The 22,517-nt window shown below is 35.4% G+C and overlaps 1 protein-coding gene across 6 annotated transcripts in view; it reads left to right on the top strand.

Annotated features, from left to right (window-relative positions):
• The first annotated feature begins 5,003 nt into the window (after positions 1-5,003).
• The window catches only part of N4BP2L2 (NEDD4 binding protein 2 like 2), a 74,779-nt gene continuing 57,265 nt past the window's right edge, over positions 5,004-22,517 (top strand). For 2 of the 6 annotated variants that reach the window (XM_082366283.1, XM_082366282.1), the window contains exons 1-6: positions 5,004-5,159; positions 6,821-8,088; positions 13,636-13,760; positions 17,774-17,862; positions 18,247-18,323; positions 20,967-21,110. In XM_082366283.1, coding sequence (XP_082222409.1) covers positions 6,821-8,088; positions 13,636-13,760; positions 17,774-17,862; positions 18,247-18,323; positions 20,967-21,110 — 1,703 coding nt within the window. In that variant the 5' untranslated portion in view covers positions 5,004-5,159. Of the gene's footprint in view, positions 5,160-6,820; positions 8,089-13,635; positions 13,761-17,773; positions 17,863-18,246; positions 18,324-20,966; positions 21,181-22,517 lie in introns of those variants that run through there. The other 4 variants (XR_014237270.1, XM_082366285.1, XM_082366284.1 and 1 more) reach the window with 3 other exon arrangements.

Below are 22,517 nucleotides of genomic sequence, written 5' to 3'. Positions count from 1 at the left end.
ATAAGAGTTGAAAAAGAAGAAAAAGAAAAAAATGACCTCTGTTTGCAGATGACATGATAGTACACTTGTTAAATTCTAGACAATCAATGCTAAAACTAAAACAACAAAATAATTCAGTAAGATAGCAGGATACTAAATTAATATGAAAAACGACAGCCTTAACTTATACAAATGATAACCAGTTAGAAGAGCTCATGAAAGAGAAAAACCTCATTGATAATTGTAATAAAAAAGATAAAAATACTTAGATATAAATTTAACAATAAATGTTCAAAACCTATGTGAAGGAAACTATAAAATATTCCTGACACAAAACTTGATCTGAACAAATTGAAAGATATCCATTCTCGGTTATGATGTGTCAACATTACCTATGTATCAGTTCTCCTTTAAGTTAATTTATGAATATAGTGCAATCCCAGTTTTAAAAATACCGAAAAGTTTTTTTTTAGAGCTAGGTAAGTACTAAAGTTTACATGAAAAAACAGAGACTTAAGAATATCTAGGATATTACTAAAAAGAGCTATTTGAAAGGGGGGTGGATAAGCACAGCAAGATACAATTAAAATAGTGTAGTACTGGTATGTGAACAGACAGAAAGACCAATTGAATAAAACAGAAAACCTAGGCTCATGTGTACATTTAATATACTATAAAAGTGATATCGCAAACCACTGGAGCAAAGATTGACTGTTTAATAAATCCTGTTGGAGAAAAAAATGGAAATTCATTTCTTATACCATACATACATATAAACTCCAAATTGATCGGAGATCTAGCAGAAAGTTTGAATGAATTCCTCTTAACCCTGTGTTATGCTTTCTGGCTATGACTTTAAGTCCAGGTGCAATAAAGGAATGATGAGTTTTACCCCACAAAAAATTAAAATAAAAAACTTTTACATGGAAAAAAACCCCCAAGCACAGTAAAAAAAAGACGTAAATTAGGAAAAAATATTCCAAGAAATATGCCAGATATAGGGCTAATATCCCTAATATATAAAGACATTTTTAATTGAGTAAAAAAAAAGATTTAAAAATTCCAGTAGAACATGAGCCAAAGACAGACAATCCACAAAAAAGATACAAAAATTGTCCCCACTCATAATAAGAGAAGTATACATTAAACTACACTGACATACCATTTCTCATTCATTACATTGGCAACAGTTCAGGTAAACTGACACTATCATATATTGCTGGTGGGAATGCAAAATGATACAACCTCTGTGGAAGACAATTTGACAATATGTAGTATATATGGATTTACCCTTTGACCTAGCAATCCTATCTTTAAAGATAGACCTCCTAAAATATAAAAACAGAAGGTTATTTATTGTAGCATTATTTATGATTGCACAATATTGGTTGCTACCTAAACATCCAAGCATCAGATTTTAAGTGAATAAACTATGGTACATCCACACCATGGACTACTATTCAGCTGTAAAAAAAGAATGAAGAAGATCTCAATAAGTTGATGCAAAGCGATCTCCAGAAGATACTGTTAACTGAAAAAAACAAAATGCAAAACAGCATATGTAGTATGTTCACTCTGGAGGAAGAAAAGAGAAGTAAGAAAACATACATATATCTACTTACTGTTGCAAAAGAAACATAGGAAGGATACATCAGAAACAATAAAATTGTATACATAAAAAAAGGTGGCAGGAAAAAGTGTTCAAGAGATAGGGAAGAGGGACTTCCCTGGTGGCTCAGTGTTTGAGAATCCACCTGCTAATGCAGGGGACACGGGTTTGATCCCTGGTCTACGAAGATCCCACATGCTGCGGAGCAACTAAGCCTGTGGGCCACAGCTACTGGGCCTGCGCTCTAGAGCCTGAATGCCACAACTACCGAGCCTGTGCGCCTAGAGTCCATGCTCCTCAATGAACAGTAGCCCCCGCTGGCCGCAACTAGAGAAAGCCTGCACTGCAACGAAGACCCACTGCAGCCAAACATAAACAAATAAAAAATAAATTACTTAAAAGAAAAAGAGAGATAGGGAGGAGAGTGATATTCCTCTGAATATATCTTTTTGTATGGTTTATACTTTGGCAAGCATATTATTCTACATATTCCAAAAGTAAAATGAAATTATCAATAATGGAAGGAAAAATAAACGAAAACTGGAAATAGAAACAAATGAACTCAAGTGTATTTCAAATGACTAACTTAAAACCACTGAAGTGGGATGGGGTAGGGCGAGAGAAGTAATCCAAGTCATTTTTGCTCCTAGTACTTCGATTTTCAACCCTCGGTCTGGGGAAGAAAAACTACCTTTTTAGTAGACTTGCTTATGTAATTATGTGAATGTATAAATTCTGAAACTGTTTTATGGGTAATTACGTGAATGTAGCCATTCTGAAACTATTTTATGCAGGATTAGGCAAATAAGTAAATGTGCTGTGAGGAAACAAGGTTCTCACTGTTGAAGAAGGCAGACACAAATATGAAATGGGGAAGGCAACAAAGAACACTGTGGAATTCAATTGGAATTGTAAGTATCAACATTCATGATTTCTTAAATGAAAAAAAATATCTATTCCCCTCTCCCCCACTTCTGTCTACTGAGATGACCTGAAAGCAATAATACCCCAGTATCAATAAGCACTCTTAGTGCCAAGGTCTTAGCTTCTAAATACCATTCTCCAAGAAAAAAACAAAAGATATCAAGACTTTTGCAGAAATTGTTGATTCTAGGGTAGGAGTAATGAATGTACAGGACAAGTCTGGAAAATCTTGTTGTGCCACAAGATAAGGAAGTTCTCAACGTGTAGGTCAAAAGGAGCCAACCTGAAGCTGGCCAAATCTCAGATAATCTGAGCATCAAAATAAATAAGGGTGGGAGAGAAGAGGCAAATCTCCCATGCAGAAGAATTCCAAACAAATTATATAAATACCCTAATGAAGGGAGAGCACTCCAGAAATGTGTGCTGGGCACAGTGACTTCCTTCCAAGGAGTACAGAATGGAAGGGGGGGGGGGGAAGAGTAACTTTACAGTGGAAAAACCTGATAAACACGACTTTAATGATCAAGTGCAACATAAACAATCATAAATTATGTTGGTAGCATGTACACTTGTTACAACGTGATGAAAATGACATTTTACCTCTGCGGTCTTCCCCTCAAAAACCCATAACCCCAGTCTAATCATGAGAAAAGCATATATAAATTCCAACAGAAGAGCATCCCACATGGTACCTGACCAGTTTTCCTCAAAATTGCCAAAGTCATCAAAACCAAGTAGAGCCTGAGGAACTATCACAGCCAAGAGGAGCCTAAGGAGGAATGACAACTCCATATAATATTGTATCCTGGATGGAATCCTGGAACAGAAAGGACATTAGGTAAAAAGTAAGGAAATCTGAAAAACTATGGACTGTACTTAATATTACTGTATCAATATTGGTTCATTAATTGTAACAATGTACCATAATACTGTAAGAGGTTAATAATAGGGGAAACTGTATGTGGGGTGAAGGGGATACATGGGAACTCCGTACTATCTACTCAATTTTTCTCTGAACCTAAAACTGTCCTAAAAATAGTCTATTAATAAACAAGCAAATAAATAAGAACAGCAATGGATTATAACGTCTTGAACAAAAAAGAATTCAAAAATTCATACTGATACTAAATAAGTAAGGAGGGCTTTATAGTAGCATCAGGACTAATAAATGGGGAGGGCTTGAAGGAGTTAGGGGGAAAAAAATCAACATTTTGTAACTATCATTGCAAAGACCAATTGCAGTAAGAATCATCAATGGAGGCAAAACCTTAAGGTAGAGTTTGATTAGGAACAAGACATTTGCTTGGTCTCAAAGTATCTTTTCACAGATTGCTTATGAGTTGCAAGGGGGAAAACAAACAGCAGAGAAACTGGACAACACCTTGATCCGGTGATAAAAATGAATATCACCTTATAATGGACAGACAGACATCCTGTGCCTCCGGATGTAATATCCCGAGGAAGGACACAATTTCACTTATGTTGTTGTTTCCACCGATGATGCATAATTTGAATCTAATCACGAGGAATGATCAAATAAAGGTCGATGAGAGAAATTGTATTTGAGGACGAGTCTTTCACTGTAAGGGGATGGATTGCTTTTGGTGAGCCCTCTTGGTCATAAGGCTGTTAAGTAATCAAATGTAAATATTCCAGACTGTGGTTTTAACTATTATATTTATAAATTAAAACGCTATCGCAACGGGTTTATTTAAATACGTATGAAGAGATTAGCAGTTTCCCTTTCTGGGACAGGAAAGAACGCATGTGAAGGAGCGGGTCTAGAGAGAGTGGGAAGGTGGTGCGAAGAGGGAAGGGACCCCGAACTGAGGATTGCCAGTTGTTCGGTTTGTAGTTATTTCTCATTTAACAAACACTTACAAAGCACTTATTTTTACCAAGCGCTGTTCTATAGAAGCGCTTTTCACAAATCGACTTTTTTAATGGGAAAGCTCAGTAAGTGGTCTTTCCTTCCCGAAACAAAACAAAAGACAGCTGTGACAAGAAGTGATTTTTCTCATAAGTACTTTTATCTGTTATCAAGGCTCTGCTGCAGCGATTCTCTTCTGCGACAGAAAAACCTGAGCCTGCAATTACTGACTGGCATTTCATAGAAACGTCGGCAACCCTAGTTGACGAGACCAAATGTTAACTCCCCTTTAAAAAGACTTTGTCTCCCAAAAAGCCTTAAAAGCATGCACTGAGAGCCGCTTATGTCTCTATTTGCGGAGCCAGGCACTCACAGTCTCTCTTCCTTCAGGGGTGGCCCTAAAAAGCAGGTCGCCACCTTTCTTAGCCGAAGTTGCTATTTCTAAACAACCTCCCGGCGCCAACCTAAGAACTAGTTCCGGTCTACGTTTATGGCCCTTAGCGCGTATGTCAAGCAATGGATTCTGGGAGAGGCTGAAGTTTCCAGGCCGGGTGTGAAAGCTGGACTTCAATTCCCACAATGCCTGGCGAGAATCCGTAATTCCTGCCGGGGCAACCGTGAGGTGGCCGCCATCTTGCGTACGGAGGCCAGGCTTGTTGCTCCGCTCCTGAGTGCCGGGCTTTTAGTCCCTCCCGGTCTCTGCTTTGGGCAGTGTCTCAGTGCTTCCTTCACCTTCTTTATTGAGAGGTAAAGGTCAATGCAGAACTGTGGTGTAAGGTGAGTAGACATCCCATTTTCGGCGAGGTGGGGTTGTGGTGTTGACGTTTTCCGGTTTCTTCCTTCTTCCATTAGCGAGTTGGGTTCTCCTCCTGCTTTTGCCTCAACCTTTTCGTTTAGCCGTAAACGTAGAAGCCGGGAGTAAACCTTTCGGCCTCGGAGCTCTTTGGAATTCCTAGACAGAACCTGAACGTGTCTCCGTTGGGATAGAGAAATTGGGTGACGCTCTTTTGCCCGGGCTGCCCTCTTTGGAGGTCGGGAGGCCTTAGGGTTCAGGTCGTGTATAGGCCTCTCTCTCTTAATGCAACCTCCTTTCTCTTCCTTGGGACTTTTCTGCCGTTTCTAATGAGGAAATGAGAAGGTGAGAAGCGGCCTGGGACGGGGCTGTTTCCGGGAGGACGGCGTTCTCTCCAGGTGTATCTTCCTTCAGCCTCTCTAGGGTCTACCTGTGTCATTCTGGTTCGTCGCTTTGCCCTTTCCTTTTGCTCTCATGTTCGACGAGGGAAGACCAGAGAGCGGGCGGAATGAAGTGTTGACTAACACAGGCTTTTGAATTGTACTCTTGAGGGTCCCCCAAAAAATTTCAAGGGAAGCAGAATTTATCTTCGAGATAGACAAACCATCTGGAAAAGATGAGGGCTTTGGTTTGGGGAGTTGCCAGATTTATTTTTTAAACATAATATGACATATTTCCGTCATTCTCAGTACAACAGAAATTATTATTTTTTTCTTTAAAATTAACGTAATACACCCACTTGGAAACCACTTTTACACTACTCATAAGAGTAGGACCCATAAAGACTGACATTGGAGTTAATTTGACGTTTGATTGCTAATGAGATGTGGTTGTCTGAGGTTTGCTTAAGGACCTAGTGATTTTAAACAGGAAGACGTTTATGATGCTATTTATCACAACCAGTTTGGATATGTGTCACTTTGGTTGGCAGACTTACTCTCCCTTTTTTATTTTTTTAATTTATTTTTTATTATAAATTATTTATTTATGTTTGGCTGCGTTGGGTCTTTGTTGCTGCGCTAGGGCTTTCTCTAGTTGTGGCGAGCGGGGGCTACTCTTTCTTGCGGTGCGCGGGCTTCTCATTGCGGTGGCTTCTCTTGTTGCGGAGCACGGGCTCTAGGCGCGCGGGCTTCAGTAGTTGTGGCGCAGGGGCTTATGGCGCAGGGGCTTAGTTGCTCCGCGGCATGTGGGATCTTCCCGGACCAGGGCTCGAACCCGTGTCCCCTGCATTGGCAGGTGGATTCTTAACCACTGCGCCACCAGGGAAGTTCTTATTCTTCCTTTTAATATACAATTGTATGTCTATATCATCAAAATATATATTACTGATTAAGCTTTCCGAGCTTGCTTAAATTCTTGCTTACATCCTCTAAATTCAGAAATACATCATTTAGATTAAAGATGAGATATATCTTTTTTAAAAAGAGAATGTTTATTTACCTTCAGTGAGACCCTTTCTTTAAATCATAATGTCATAACAATAGTAAGTGGCTATAAAATTACAATTTTATAATTTTTGCATTTTGGGAAAATGTTATTAAATGCTTATATCAAATTAAGTTTATTTCCTGTTGTTTCTGAGGAAACTTTTGTTTAGATTTTTTTAAATATTAGCTGTTAATTCTGTGATTTATTTGCTCCTCAGATGCCTTATGGTGAAATTGAAGCTAAATCCATGGGACATGGGGAACAACTAATAAGTGAACCATGCTATAAGAAATTGAAGTCTACTGAAGAGGCATATGTTTTCCCCCGTCATGGTAATGCTAATTTTCAGAGAAAGCAAGAGAAAACTGGAAATGATTGGGTCCCTGTGACCATCACTGATGTCAGAAGACATAGGTATCCTCAGGAGGACAAAACCAAAACTACAAATTTGCTGAAACCTGTGCATGATGAGATGCTTGGTAATAGGCCAGATGTTATTAATTCTGTTGATTCACAAGTTTTACGGGCTACACGTCCTCCATTGGTATCCACAGATGATGAGATATATAGCACAAGTAAAGCATTTATAGGACCCATTTACAAACCCCATGAGAAAAAGAAATGTAATGAAAGGAGGAATCAAGGCGGCACTATCAGTGGTATAGATTGGAAAGGAGAACGAGAAGAGAAACAGAAATTTAATTCTAAAAAATCAGAGATTGACAATGAATTATTCCAGTTTTACAAAGAAATTGAAGAGCTTGAAAATGAAAAAGGTGATTCAGAAAGCAGTTGTAAGGAACGTGAACCCTCTGAGGAACAACTCATTCCATATTATCAGGGCCATAATAATCTGTTAAAGTCTGAAGAAGAAAAGAAAAGAGATCTTACCAGTGCCCTTCAGTCATATTGGGGTTATCAGCAGGGTTATCAGCAGTGTGTTCGGAATGAGCCAGGTAAATATCCTTATAATGGACAAGTAATACCTACCTTTTGTGGCAATTCATTTACTTCCTTCAGGCCTGAGTGGCAATCAATGCGTTCTTTTATAGTACCACAAGACCGTCATCTTCCCAGTTTTAACTATCACTTAAATATTCAAAGATTCAACGTTCCACCAAATCCATCATCAAATATTTTCCATGCCCAAGATGGCTTTCAGATGCAAAATGGATATTATGTAAATAGTTGTCATGTTAACTGGAATTGTTTGACTTTTGATCAGAACAATGAATATACTGACCGTAGTGACATTACCAGTAGTGACCATCCCTCTAGAAATGGCTACACTGTGCAAGATGAATATGCGAATAATGGTTTCTATGAAACCAGTGAAGGATGCTGGAAAGATCCTTCTGTGGACAAGCATAATGGAACTGACAGGTTTATGAACCAGCATTTTCACGAGGAAAAGTTAAATAAATTGCAGAAGTTACTTATTCTTTTAAGAGGTTTGCCTGGTTCTGGGAAAACAACATTGTCTCGGTAAGTAAAGGATACCAAGTGAATACTTGGTAATTTATTACTTAAAAATCATAAATGATAGTTGTAATCAGTGGCAAATGCTTTTATGTTTCTAGTAAAAAATCTTTAATTTGTTATACTTGAGAATGGCATCTGATGGTAAATATTTTAGAAGATGTTTTCTGATAGAGGAAAGGATAATTGGCATATATATTTATGTTAAGATTCTGCTAAGGGCTTTAAATATAGATTCACCATGTAAAATTAGGACGATGACGAAAGCAAATGCTATTTGAGAACTGTGCTGGCCTTCCCTTTTAAGTCAGCTATTCAGGAGGAGTTGAATTCATGGGTAGAAGACTTGGGCTTTGGCTCAGTTATTTCACTTAGTGACCTTGGACAGGTTTCGCTGTTAATAAAATGAGTAATGCTTATTTTTCTGGAATTATTGTGAGAAGCAAATGAGATAACCCAAGGAAGGGAATTTTGAGTGTGTCTTAAGAACTGTGCTGTGTTCATACCATTATTGACAGAGAGAACCTTTTTTGGTTTCTTTAAGGAGTTTGAAATGAGCAATATCTGAATTAATGGAGTTAGAACTGATGATGTCTTATCGTGTGCCAAAATGTTTAAAATTCCTGTTTTTGTTTACATTTTAAAAACAGAATATTGATGCATTCCAGTACATTTGTGCAGTTGTGAAAAATAGCACAAAGAAAAACAATATAAATTCTTTGTAGTTTATGTAGGATGATTCAAGATTTATGCTAGATAAGGAGAAAAAGAAAATTTATTTGATGTCTTTGGGTGAGGATAAAAAAGTCCAAGGAACCATTTTGTAAATGTTTTATATTTATTTGCAAGACACTCTGAACCACCTAAACAAAATTTCTTCAGAAGCAGGAAATTGGAGAAAGATTAAATTATGATGCAGACATTTCAAGCTAGATTGTAAGCTGTGATTTTGTAAATGAATTTGAATTTAAGTCTATGTATTTTGATTCCTTTGCAGTGAAGGTTTTGTAGAGAAAATGAAATTTCAGTGCTTCTTTAGATAGAATAGAAATTAAGAGTGAAGTTGTCTTACAAGCATGGGCATTCTTCTAGATATAGAATATAATATCAGAGAAAAGAAAAGTTGAAATTTGGAAATTGGATGAAGAGATCTCCTAGCGAGGGCTTCTGGTACAGAATAAATGTGAGAAAGAATGATTAGGTTTGGAACAACGTATTGGAGTATGTTGAAACTGAAAGTGAATGAAGTGTGGTGGTAATTCAGAAAAATTTCAAGGAGACATAATTGTAGTGGGAGATGACAGAGGTGATTATATATAATATGTATATTTATTTGAGGAATTAGGTATAATAAGAATGGAAGTTACAGTTGCAAATACCATTTATGTTATCATTTACAACTTAGAGAGTACTTCCATATGTAACAGTGTTGTGAGATGAATTATAGTCTTTTCATTTTTTAGAAGGAGTACAGGCTATTAAAAAGAATGAGTTCAGGTTAAAGGGCTTGGGAGAAGTTACAAAAACTGATAAGAGATCAAACTGGGGATGTAAATGGTAGTGTGTTTCTTACCTAATCCTTCACTTTAATATTTATCACATGTGTAGCCCTATACCTGACTCCTGACTTTGAGTAGCTTGGTTAAAGAAGCAGGAGTCTCTCTTTAGGTCAGTACTTTTTTTGAATGAAGTAGAAATGGTTGTTTGGGATTGGATATAAAGCCACATATTCTCTAGTGAGGAATGGTTTCGTGTAGGATTTAGCTTTCCAAGTGAGCTTTGAAAAAAGGAATAAAGATTTGGAGGATCAGAGTTGAACTGATTTGGGGCGTTAAAAGATAACGTTAAAAGATAACGTTGTTTAGTATTGCTATGTGGTAATGAGTTATAGGGGGTTAGATAAATTTCACATTCTTTTGGGATAGTATTTAAGTCCCTTTCTTCCTTGATTTAGTCCTTACCTATCTTCATATCCTTCTGCGCTTGGACTAGTACCCTGCCGTCCACTGCAGGAGACATAATACTTGTCCGTTCATTGTTCTCAGGATTCTACTTATTCAGAGGTTCTCTTAAATGCCTCCACTTTTGAGGTTTTGGTTTCTCATCTCACCCCTCAGTAATCCTCCTTCTGAACTCATGTAGGATTTGCCTTTACCACTCTGAGCATGTAGCATAAGCTACACAAGACAGCATTATTTTTTTATTTATTGATAGCTGGACCAGGGGGGTATGCAAGGCCACTCAGTACGTCAGGAGGTAAAGGGTTCATGAAGTGTCAGTTTTACTCAGAATTATTTGGGAAAATATTTTTTTTTTAAATTTATTTATTTTTGGCTGCTTTGGGGCTTCGTTGCTGCACGTGGGCTTTTCTCTAGTTGGCGGCGAGTGGGGGCTACTCTTCGTTGCGGTGTGCAAGCTTCTCATTGTCGTGGCTTCTCTGGTTGCAGAGCATGGGCTCTAGGCACGCGGGCTTCAGTAGTTGTGGCACGCGGGCTCAGTAGTTTTGGCTCGCGGGCTCTAGAGCACAGGCTCAGTAGTTGTGGCGCACGGGCTTAGCTGCTCTGTGGCATGTGGGATGTTCCCGGACCAGGGCTTGAACCCGTGTCTCCTGCATTGGCAGGCAGATTCTTAACCACTGCACCACCAGGCAGATTCTTAACCACTGCACCACTTCTATTTTTAAATGTACATGATATATTACAAAAATATATATGGTTCTTAGAAATTAAAAAAATAAAATATGAAAATTAACTCTGTAGTAGACCATTTGGGGGAATAGGGTTCTCAAAATGAGGTTTAAAGAATATGATTCACTTGTTCTTACTTAAGTGAAAGTTATAAGCACAGAGTGCATTAGTTTTCTATGGCTGTGTAACAAATTGCCTTAAAGCTGAGTTGTTAAAGCAACAAACATTTATTGTCTCACAGTTTCTGAAGGACAGGAATCTGGGTGCCTCTGGTTCAAGGTCTCTAACAATGCTATGATTAAGATGTTGGCTAGGGCTGTGTTTTGGACTGAAAGCTTGTCTTGGGGAGGATCTGCATGGAATATCTCTCACAAGTCTTGTTGGCAAGACTCAGTCCTTGTGAGCTGTTGGATTGAAGGCCTCAGTTCCTTGCTGTCTGTAGGCTGGAGAGTCCCTTCAGTTCTTTGCTACTTGGGCCTCTCCGCATTCACAATGTGAAGAGAGAAAGTGAGCCACTTCCTGCCCCCCCCATAATCTAATCTTAGAAATGAAATTCCATATCCTGTTAGTTGGAAGCTAGTTGCTGACTCAAACCCACACTCAAGGAGAGGGGATTATATAAGGGCGTGAATTCCAGGAGGCAGGGATCTTGTAAGCCATTGGTTTTGGCTCTCCCATCACTTTTTATGTAATTCTGGTGGCCTGATTTCTGAAATTATTTGCTTTTCTGCATTTAATACCATATTGGCAAGGTTGTTGTGAGAATTCGATGCGGTCATAGATGTATATATGTAAGATGATTGGCACATACTAGGTCCTCAAAAAAGATAGCGATTTTGAAAAAATACAAATCAAGTGGCCAGTGGGACCACATCTGAATTTTTTATTAGATACTTGATTTTTCAAAGTTGTAAATTTTGATGTTCTGAGAATCCATTTTAGTACCTGTCTTAACTTGTGAGGGTTCTGATAGAATCTGACTATAAGAATTTTGAAAATACTAATATTCTTAAATAATTTATTTTTGGTTCAAATGGTTGGTATGATATCAGATATATCTAGATTGATACAGGTATATTGGAGATAATTCAGGGAATTTTGAAAAGATGTGTGAGCAGTCTGGGAGGAAAAAGTCTCTCCAAGCTAAAATTACTTGCTTTAATTATGATTTATATATTTAAGATATTCTTCATTGAGATTTACTCATGTTTGATGTTGACTTGGTTTAATGATGTAAATTGATTTACTGTCCCTTCCCTCCCCACTCTTTTTTTTATTTGGAAGAGGTTAAACATTTCTTGGATACAAAAGCTCCTGTGCTCTTGTAGTATGTTATTATTAACATCTGAAAGATCACCTAATAAAGTTATAGAACAGGAGAAAAAAGAAAAGAAACATAAGGTATTTAGGAAAGATGGTATCAGGTTTCTGGTATTGTTGACTGTAACTAGGTATCATATGGTTGATGATGATCAAGATCTTTTTAGGTGATTGAGCTTCGGTTTGGAATACTAATATTGTGGCATTTTTATATTCTGGGTTATCTCTTATAAGCAGTAAGATGCCAAATGTGTTAGATGGTATATTTTGGGAAAATTATGGCTGCTTAAAAAAGAAATCCAACTCCAGCCTCCCAAACAAGCAAACAAATAATTTAAACCATTTACTTTAATTTGGTTTATTTGAAGTAATTTGAACTATAATTCTATGAGTGAAAATGTATATTAAATTTTTAAACTTTTATATATGTGATTTTATTTTTATTGTAAAATATATACAATTTTATTATAACCTGAGGAAAGGAGAGATGTTTGTTATCTTAATAGTTGAAATCCTTCCTATTACTTTTTATTAGGAAGTATTCTTGAATCATCCCAGGACAGTATCATCCCTTCTACCACCTTCTACTCCCTTCCCCATCTCAAAAAGAAATTATATTGGGCTGGCCAAAAAGTTCGTTCGGGTTTTTTCCATAACATCTTAACAACATCTTATGGAAAAACCCCAACGAACTTTTTGGCCAACCCCAATAGAATGATATCCAATTGCCTAATGGTTGAGGGAGGGAAGATAAATAACAAAATATTTTTGTTATTGTTGGATCCAAATTATTCTTACTGTCTTTTCTGTTTTCTCAGCACACCTCCAGTCTCTTTCATGAGTCACTGGTTATGGGAACTCCCTGACACTCTGAACACTTGTCAGTCTCTCTGTGCTTAGGAATTAAAGATGGCATCATATTGTGAGAACAAAGCTTGATTACCACTGCCTTGTTCTTAGAGTGTATTCTTTAGCATTTAGTAATTAATTTCATTTAGTAATTTAATCTCTTAAAAATTTTAAATTTGATTTTACTCTGGAGGATCATAGGTTGTTTCACAGCGTTAAACCTCAAGTTCCACTTTCAGGTCATAGATGTTTGTGCTTCATAGGAATGAGTTTATCAAAGCTGTCTTCAGTCAAATATAGTTTTCCTCAGGTAAATTGCTTGCTTATTAGGCTTACTTGTCTTTTAGGTTACCTGTTGCACTAAATTTAGGCAATTTTAGACACCAAATACAAATTCACTAAAGTTAAATCATGGATAATAGTTGACATCATTTTGGGATTGAAGAGTGTTTTTAAAAGTTGCAATACAAAAGCCACTTTAAAAAGTTTTTATTACTGGCTATTACTGTGTAGATTTAAGTGTGAAGTGATGTTTGAAATCTGAAAGCTTTTTTAAGGTTCAGCTCCTGTGCTAGTCTATCTGCAATATACTTGTAAGTATGTACCAGAAATTCATTTAATAACCTTTGTGGCTTATTTCTGACGGTTATAGATTTTATATTGTAAATGGCACCTTTATGATTTCTTTTATTAACAGAATTCTGCTTGGTCAGAGTCGTGATGGCATTGTGTTCAGCACTGATGACTATTTTCACCATCAAGATGGGTACAGGTATAATGTTAATCAACTTGGTGATGCCCATGACTGGAACCAGAACAGAGGTTTGTTTTGGGCCAAGTCTCCCGGGATAGAATATTTGACTAGGAGTCAGAATACCTGAATTTTTATTCTCAACTTTTTACTTTTACCAGCTGGATGACTTTGACAAGCCATTGAAAGAGCTTTGAGACCCAGTTTTTCATCTATTAGAAGCAGTGATTATTATACTTGCCCTACTTGATTGAGGTTGTGAAAATCAGAGAATGTGGTTAGAATATTTTTTAAACTGTAGATAGTGTACATAAGCTGGTACAATAGAGGTATAGGATATTTTGATAGACTTTATTTTATGCCTCATGAAAAAATTCAGAAAACTCTTGATACTTTTGTTACATATTCCCAAAAGTTATTTCCTTGAGTAATGCTAATGTTTTCTAAGGCTTAATATTAATGCCCATGAATATTAAAAGTTTTTTTCATTGATGTCACTCTACAAAAAATTCACTTAATACATTTTTTAGAGGTACATGGGTCACTTTCTTTTCATTTCAGAATAGTAGTTCTTTCCTAACCTTGGCTGCACATTTGAATCACTTGGGGACCTTTTAAAAAAACTTATGCCTGAGTCTTAGCCTCAGAGATTCTGGTTTAGTTGATTTGGAGTGGATCTAAACATCGGTATTTTTTTGAAAGTTATCCATATATTCTAATGTTGCAGTCAGGATTGAAAACTATTGATCTAGAACTATGTAAGTACATGCTTATACTAAAATCTAATTTCTTTTTTTAAAGAAATTAAAAATGCATTGATGATGAAACATTATTTAAACCTAGAGTAGAGAGATTACATTGTAGCCCACACACCCATCACTCAGAATTATTATCACTTATCAAGATATTGCTATATTGGCTTAAACCCTTTTGCTTTCACTCCCCCCTCCTTTTTTAATTTGCTGAAGTATTTTTTTTTTTTTTTTTTTTTATTGATTGATTGATTGATTGCTATGTTGGGTCTTCGTTTCTGTGCGAGGGCTTTCTCTAGCTGCGGCAAGCGGGGGCCACTCTTCATCGCGGTGCGCGGGCCTCTCACTATCGCGGCCTCTATTGTTGCGGAGCACAGGCTCCAGACGCGCAGGCTCAGTAGTTGTGGCTCACGGGCCCAGTTGCTCCGCGGCATGTGGGATCTTCCCAGACCAGGGCTCGAACCCGTGTCCCCTGCATTAGCAGGCAGATTCTCAACCACTGCGCCACCAGGGAAGCCCCTGAAGTATTTTTTTAAAACGAATTCTAGACATCATACTTCATACATTTCAAGTAAATCTTCTTACTTAATTGCAGTGCCATTATCACACCTAAAAAACAAAACCAAACCCATTTCCTTGACATCATGTAATATAGTCTGTAATCAGATTTCCCCTATTGTCTTAAATATTTCTTTACAGTTGTTTTAATCAGGATCTAAACAAGGTCTTTGTGGTACATTTGGCTTTATGATTCTTTTAATTAAGTTACTCTATAGCAGTTTTCCCTCTTTTTGCCCTCGTACCATTAACTTATTGCAGAAACTTGGTTGGTGGTTCTGTAGAGTGTCCCATAGCCTATAGTTGTCGGTTTGCTTCCTTGTGGTAATCATTTAACTTGTAGGATTTATTAGGTTCAACCTGTTTTTTTTTTTTTTTTTTTTGGAAGTAAATGGTTGTCCCATTTTTAGTGATGGTAAGATCAGTAGCTTCAAAGGGACAGCCTAATCCCTGTTTTATTCAACAATGAATTGTTTCCTTAATCAGTTATTTCATTAAAGGTTGCAAAATGGTGATTTTCTAGGACTTTCATTCCTTCTGTGTTTAGTAGCTAGAATTCTTCTGTAATGAAGAACTTCCTCTTACCTAGAACTAGCAACTAAGGTTACCCTAAAGTACAGTATGTACAGGAAAAACAGGATAAATGCTTTTCTTTTTTAATTGTCAATTTTCAGAGTAAGGAATTTCATTGAGGATGTTTTTGAGTAAAAAGTTTAAATGTTAGATAAGTTTGATTATAAGATTATTTCCTAGTATTGGTTCTAGGATTTCTCCAAATATATTAGAGAATAGCATAAATTTAAAGAGAGTAGCATAATATTTTAAAATATTAATGCTTTTTGATTTTTTAAAATGCTGCAGTGTTACTGCCCAAATCAAATAATGATGATGTTACAATTCCAAAAAATGCTTGGAGTTATTGGCCCAGAGTTAAGGGGAGTAGAAGTAGGTGATAAGTGGAATGAGCCAGTATACCTTTGGTGAACTGGGAAATTTGTTTCTGTGAAACGTTTTTTTCTTTTTGCAATACTAGTTTAGAATATTTCATTAAAGTGTTCGTGCCATGTGAATTCTACTTGCTGAACGTATTGGTGTGTAGATAAACTACTGGTTTTATTAGTATAATAAATATGGGCTTTTTCAAGGTAATTTTTAACCTTTTTCAAAGCAATGATAACTAGCAGTCATTAGACATTTTGAAAATTACGAGCATTACATTTAATTTAGGGCAAAATTTCTCTTTTCTACAAACATTTATTGAATACTTGTAAGTGCCGGGCATTATTCTGGGAATATGTATCTGCCTCATGTTTATTAGAAGAATCTAAATTGATCTTTAACCGCTTATAAGTTAAAAATATCTCCAAGATGTCATTATTCTCTTTCTTAGAGTATGGTGGTTAATTTGTTTAAGAAAATGACTCTCTTTGAGTAGTCAAACATTGTTTACCTAGGCGTTCTATTCTCCTGGAGTACACTGGAATGTGGTATTGGATGATGATTATTCATGGAAAGAGAATAATCTTCCCATTCCTGCAAATCAGAGATTTATTTGGTTAATAAGCTCCTTTTGTAGGACATAACTCCTTGGAGGTGTAAGCCTGTCAGAGATTAGGAAAATTAATACTTTTTTTAAAAATGGAAGTTTTGATCATTGTTTGGGGATGGAGCAGTGGGAGTTGATAGCATCTTGGTATCCTATTTATGACTTAGATTCTAAATTTAGTATTTAGAGACATCTTCTCTGAAATAGATATTCCACCATAGTCCTTGCCACTTAACTAACCTTTAGAATTCTGTCTGCCCTTAGACATTTATATAAGTGTTTTCATTGTGTAGAACTTAGTGGTTTGAATTCTAAATCCCAGCAGAACTTACATATCATTGCATTTTGCCTCAGCCTTTTAAATTTTATAGTGGGTTCTTAATTATCTTGCCTGTTTACACTTGAGAGGTACACACATTCCTGCCATTATGAGTGCCTCACTGTGGCAGTAATTCTCACCTTATGTGGGAAGAGATGGCATGGGGAGAGGGAGATATAGTTTGGAACAGTTCCATTCTAGCTCAACTCCCAATTTCAGAATCATAGTCCTAAGAAATATCCAGTCAGTTGAACTGTGGTATTTAGCTACTTGGTATATAAGTAATGATAAATCCATAGTACTTTTAAGTCTGTCTTACTTCAAAAGCATTATTTGTAATTATAGAACATTGGAAAATAAAGATAAGCATAAAATGCATATATTCCCACCACCTATAGAAGACAACTTTTGGTGTCTTAGTAACTCTTCCCACACCTTTATATTTTAACCAAAATGAGATCAGACTTACATGTTATCTTATAAATTGCCATTTTCTTTTAACGGTCTCCATCTTCCCATGTCAATAAATGTTTTCCTCTTTTCATACTCAGACCATATTCAAATGTAACTTGTTCCTACATTTTCTGTAAATGAAAGCTCTAGACTGAAGTCTTTATTAGCTGTTAAGGTCAACAAAATATTTACCCCAAAATGTCCTTTACAGCTAGTTTGTCAAAACCAGCATCTGGTCTGGAGAATATACATTGCATGTGTTTATGTCTCTTTATTCCATTTAATATAGCAGAGTCCTTTTATTTTCATGGCTCTAACTCAAAAGATGTCACAGTTTTGGTTTTAAGTACAGGGATGTAGGAAATTTCTTAATGAATGTTTAAATTTTATTTTGTGTATTTTTATCTAATAGTTCTGTTTTTTGCTTTTGTTTTTTAAATTTATTTTTTATTTCAGCAAAACAAGCTATCAATCAGGGGAGATCTCCAGTTATTATAGACAACACTAATACACAAGCTTGGGAAATGAAACCATATGTGGAAATGGTAAATATGAGATATGAGAGAGTTTTTATATTATCAATTTTTTCATATTCTGAAATTTTGGTTACATTGACCTTTATTATTAAAATACTTGTCCTTGTTCTCTAAAGAGGGGTGTTCATTTGCTTAGTTTTTTAAAAATTGGGAATGATGCTTATTAAGCAATATGTTTATCTTGTTAGTTTTGCCTGGACTTGAGGATAGTAATTGGAATTTGTCCATTAAGTGGTCTTAAAATTTTTATAAACTGTATTATTTTAAAAGTAAAACTTTTCTTGGTTGAGCAAATTTAGAAGTATTGTCTAAGTGAAATTTATATCTGTCTGCCATCTTTTTACTTTAAGACATATTCCCTGGGTTTTTGTTTTCTTCCTTTCTTTTGTGTAGGCCATAGGAAAAGGATACAGAGTAGAGTTTCATGAACCTGAAACTTGGTGGAAATTTGATCCTGAAGAATTAGAAAAGTAAGGCACTCAAAAAATTTGTAATCCCTTACCTTTTTTTTTCTTTTTTTTCTCCTTTACATGGTCAATTTCTTTACTAGCTTTTGCTTGTTATATCTTTGGTACCTGTGAATAGGGGCTACTACTACTCACTTTCTGTTAAGAGGAACATTGACTTAAATGCAAGGTGTTTGAGGATCTTTGCACTGTTAAATTTCATTAAATGTCCCTTGTTAAGTGTGTTTGTTGTTTTTTCTTATGTGAATTTCTGCATTGTTTCCCAATTTGTTGAATGCTAATGGAGATGCAGAAAACTGAGAGAAAAGTTAGGACTTTTCCCTCTGCTTTTTAGCTAGGCCCCTTCTCTGCATTGCCTTTCCAACTTCATCTCCTTCCCATTTTAGATCCCGTCACCCTTTCACCTGGTGCTTTTATCTCTCCCCTTTTCCCATCTTTGCTGCTACAGATCCGTTATCCCATACCCAAGATTCTGGGAATCAATGTGTTTTGGAATTCAGATTTTTATTTTTTTATTTTTTTTAATTTTAGAAAGGAAGTATATAGTGCATATACCTAATTGTAACACTCCTAGCAGAGTTTGGGGCAGCATGGTATAATCAGACATCTTAATATTTCTGCAGCAGATCACGAATGGTCAGTCTAAGTAGAAAGGAAAGATTCTACATTGTTTAATGTTATTTCTGAGTAGATCATGCTGCCAAATGAGTACAGGCGTGGTTAGACTTTGCTGCTACATGAGTCAACAGAAAACTGAATTTTCAGAGCATTTTAGATTTCAGGATTTGTGGTGAGAGATTGTGGACTTGTATTACATTCAACCCTGCTCTTCCATTTGTCTTTACCTTCATTCCTTTCCCCTAGTTTTCCTGACCATGACTCGTTTTTCTTTCTTCATTTTCATCGGGACACAACCCCCTTTTGGTAACAACTTTAAGATGTAATTCACATACCTTACAATTTACCCATTAAAAGTGTACAATTCAGTGGTTTTCAGTATATTCACAGAGTTGTATGACCATCACCTCTCTTTTTAAAACCATTTTTTCCTCCCACCTCAGTTTGCCCTCTTCTAGCTTAAAACTGTTATTCTGTGTATGGTGTTCAACTAATTTAATTCTTGCCCCTTGCCTTTCATTCCTTTTGTACCTTTGAATTTTTATTCCTTTGGTTACCTTTCTTTCCCTTTCTGACTTGCATGCCAAATCAAATTTATGAAGAGTTAAACTGATAAATATTATTAATATCTGGTATTGTTTACCTGCCTCTGTGTATATTGCACCTCAGGTAGAAGAGAGAGTTTAAAAACTAAAGATATTTGGGTTATGCTGAATAAATGAATTAATGAAATTGTTACACAGTTAGGCTTTATTTACATTTGAGACTGTTGAAATGTATTACAATTCTTAATATAAATTAACTTTACAAAATAAAGTAAGTTTAACTGATATCTAGTATAGTTTGACAGATTTTTTTTGTAAAGAATTGATTGAATCATCAATTTGGACTTCTTGTGGATTTCTATAGCTTGGCCAATTTCAACCTTGACCTCAGATCTCTCTTTTTTTCTCTCTTTTTTATTTTTCGATCTTCTATTTTTTCTCTCTCTTGGTTTCTCTTCTCATCTTTAACCTAAACATCAGTAGTTTTGAAAACTAAACATTTCGTTTATGTCTTTTTTCTGGAAAAATGAGTTAGTTTTAGTAAATCTAGAACTATAACATTAAATATAAAATATGTTCTGTGTGTTTTGCCATGTCCAAGTCAAGTTACGGAAAACTACAAGTGTAAAATACATTGTAAAAATTTCTTTGAGGGTCAAGAATACTTTTTAAACCACTTTTTGTTATCACAATTAAACTCACAGAAAAGTACATAAAATATAAATATGCAGCTTAACAAATTTCTTATAAAACAGATGTTTAACCATTACCCATGTCATGAGAGCATTACCAACACTTTAGAAGTTTTTTGAGTTCCTTTTCCCAGTAACAGTTCCGTAATTCCCTGGTAATTACTTACTTGCTTTTCCTTAAAGCTTTTTTTTTTTTTTTTTATCCTTTGCTTTAGTTAGCATCATGGTTTAATTTTTTCTCAAACTTTATATAAATAGAATTATACAGTATATATTCATTATATCTAGTTTCTTTCACTCAACATTACATTTGTGAGATGTATAAATTGTATCTCTAATAATATAGTTTGGTATCAATAATAAATTTTTTTTAATAATGCAAGTGTGCTAAAATAACTTTTAAAAGTGATATATATTTTATATTGATTTTTGTCAGTCCTGGAAGCCCACTCAGTTCTTCTATAATTTTCAAAACAGTATCTCATAATTTTTTACTTTGTTGTTTAAAAAGAGGGGAAGATTAACTCAGTGGTTCAGTGAATCAGTAGTTAGTTCTGTGTGAAGAAGGTGTAATCAGTTAACATTTTGCTGTGATTTATGGTATCGTTAAGCCTTTTTAAGATATTGTTTAAACCTGAGAGAGCCTTTTTTTTTAATGTGAGGTGTATCTTCTGGTATTTATTTGCAAAATGTAATTTAAAATCTGTACTCTGTTACTCTAAAACAGTTTAATCTCTAAGCCTATACATTCTAAAAGAAAAAAGAATTAAAATCCTTTTCTTTTTTGGTAGGAGGAATAAACATGGTGTTTCTCGAAAGAAGATTGCTCAGATGTTGGATCGTTATGAATATCAAATGTCCATCTCTATTGTAATGAATTCAGTGGAACCGCCACACAAAAGCATACAAAGACCTCCTTCACAGGGGAGACAGAGGTGGGGAGGCTCTCTAGGCTGACATAATGAAGTCTGTTACAAATAATCATTTAGTTGGTTATTTTCAGCTAACACATTTGTTGCCGTGCCCTTGAAAAAAAATTAGAGAGCCTGTCTTGAAGTTTAAGTAGTTTCAAATTTAAAAAAAGACTCCGTTGCCTCACAAAAGATGTTCCCAGCAAGTTGTTTAAATTCTAAAGTGTAAATAAAAATTATATAAAATTGTATTTTAAATGTTTTTATAATCTTTTGTTGTAATACCTTTGTTTATTATGAAGATACCTGAGTAGAGTGGGTAGGAACCAGAATGTTTTTCTATAATTGAATTTTAAACTAATTTTATCTTTTGTAGATAATATCAAACAGTTTTATAGTTCATACCGAAATTCAACTTTTCATAAAAGTTTAGTATTTTTCCTTGACTATCTTAAATATATAAGAAATACTAACTTGTTATAGGCACCTTAGTTGATTCCTCTATTCATTATACAGGTAAAATTATGTTTCTGCAAATTCATCTGTGTGAAAAAGTATTTCTAAGCTATAACTAGCATATCCCTTAATTTAAAACAAAATTCTCTATCAAATACCACACAGTAAGTGTATCAGTCACCTGGGGTGTCTTCTCCGTAATATACGTCTTCATCACCCTTCTTCTTAAGCCATCTCCTATCTCCCCATACCCTTGATTCTGTAATGCATAAACAGGGCAATCACTATATAGTTTGCAAAAGCTCTTCAGGCTATTTTGATAGTATATCACTTTTCTCTATTTAAATTAACGCAGTGTAATTCTAATATAAAAAATTTTTTAGACAGTTCCTTAGCATTAGTTGTAGGAAGATTTGTCCCATAGGATATTTTACTTCTCCAGGTTTTAGTTTTTCTATAGAGACAACTGTGTATCTCACTGGATAGTTTTTGTTAGATTGTGTTCTATCACTTAAAATTTTAAAGTTGAGATGGGATTCATTTCAGAGATCTTGCAATTCATCCTAACTTTGATTTATCCATTTTTAGGGAAAAATAGAGCTAATTACAACTACTTTTAAAATTTTTTTATGTTTTACATGATAGTAGTTTATGTCCTTTAAGTTTTCTTTCTCCTAAACCAGCCCATTCCAAATCCCATAGTCTTTCTTTTTTTTTCTTTAATTTTTATTTTATGTCAGAGTATAGTTGATTAACAATGATGTGTTAGTTACAGGTGTAGAGCAAAGTGATGAATCCCATAACCTTCCTTCCGATGTTGTTTTAAAACCTTTTGGTGTTTTTTCAGCTGTAAATGTTCTCTCACATCTTTATATTACTTTTTAACTAATATTAAATTACTAAGTGATACTAAGTTGCAAGAATCAAAGCTAAATATTAGTACTCAACAAGGTCTTTATTGCATTACCTTTAGTG

Source organism: Balaenoptera borealis (assembly GCF_965194805.1).
Source record: "Balaenoptera borealis genome assembly, chromosome: 18".
NCBI lineage: Eukaryota > Metazoa > Chordata > Mammalia > Artiodactyla > Balaenopteridae > Balaenoptera > Balaenoptera borealis.
Note: the sequence above shows the minus strand (reverse complement) of the source record. Positions and strands in the feature narration are given on the sequence as shown.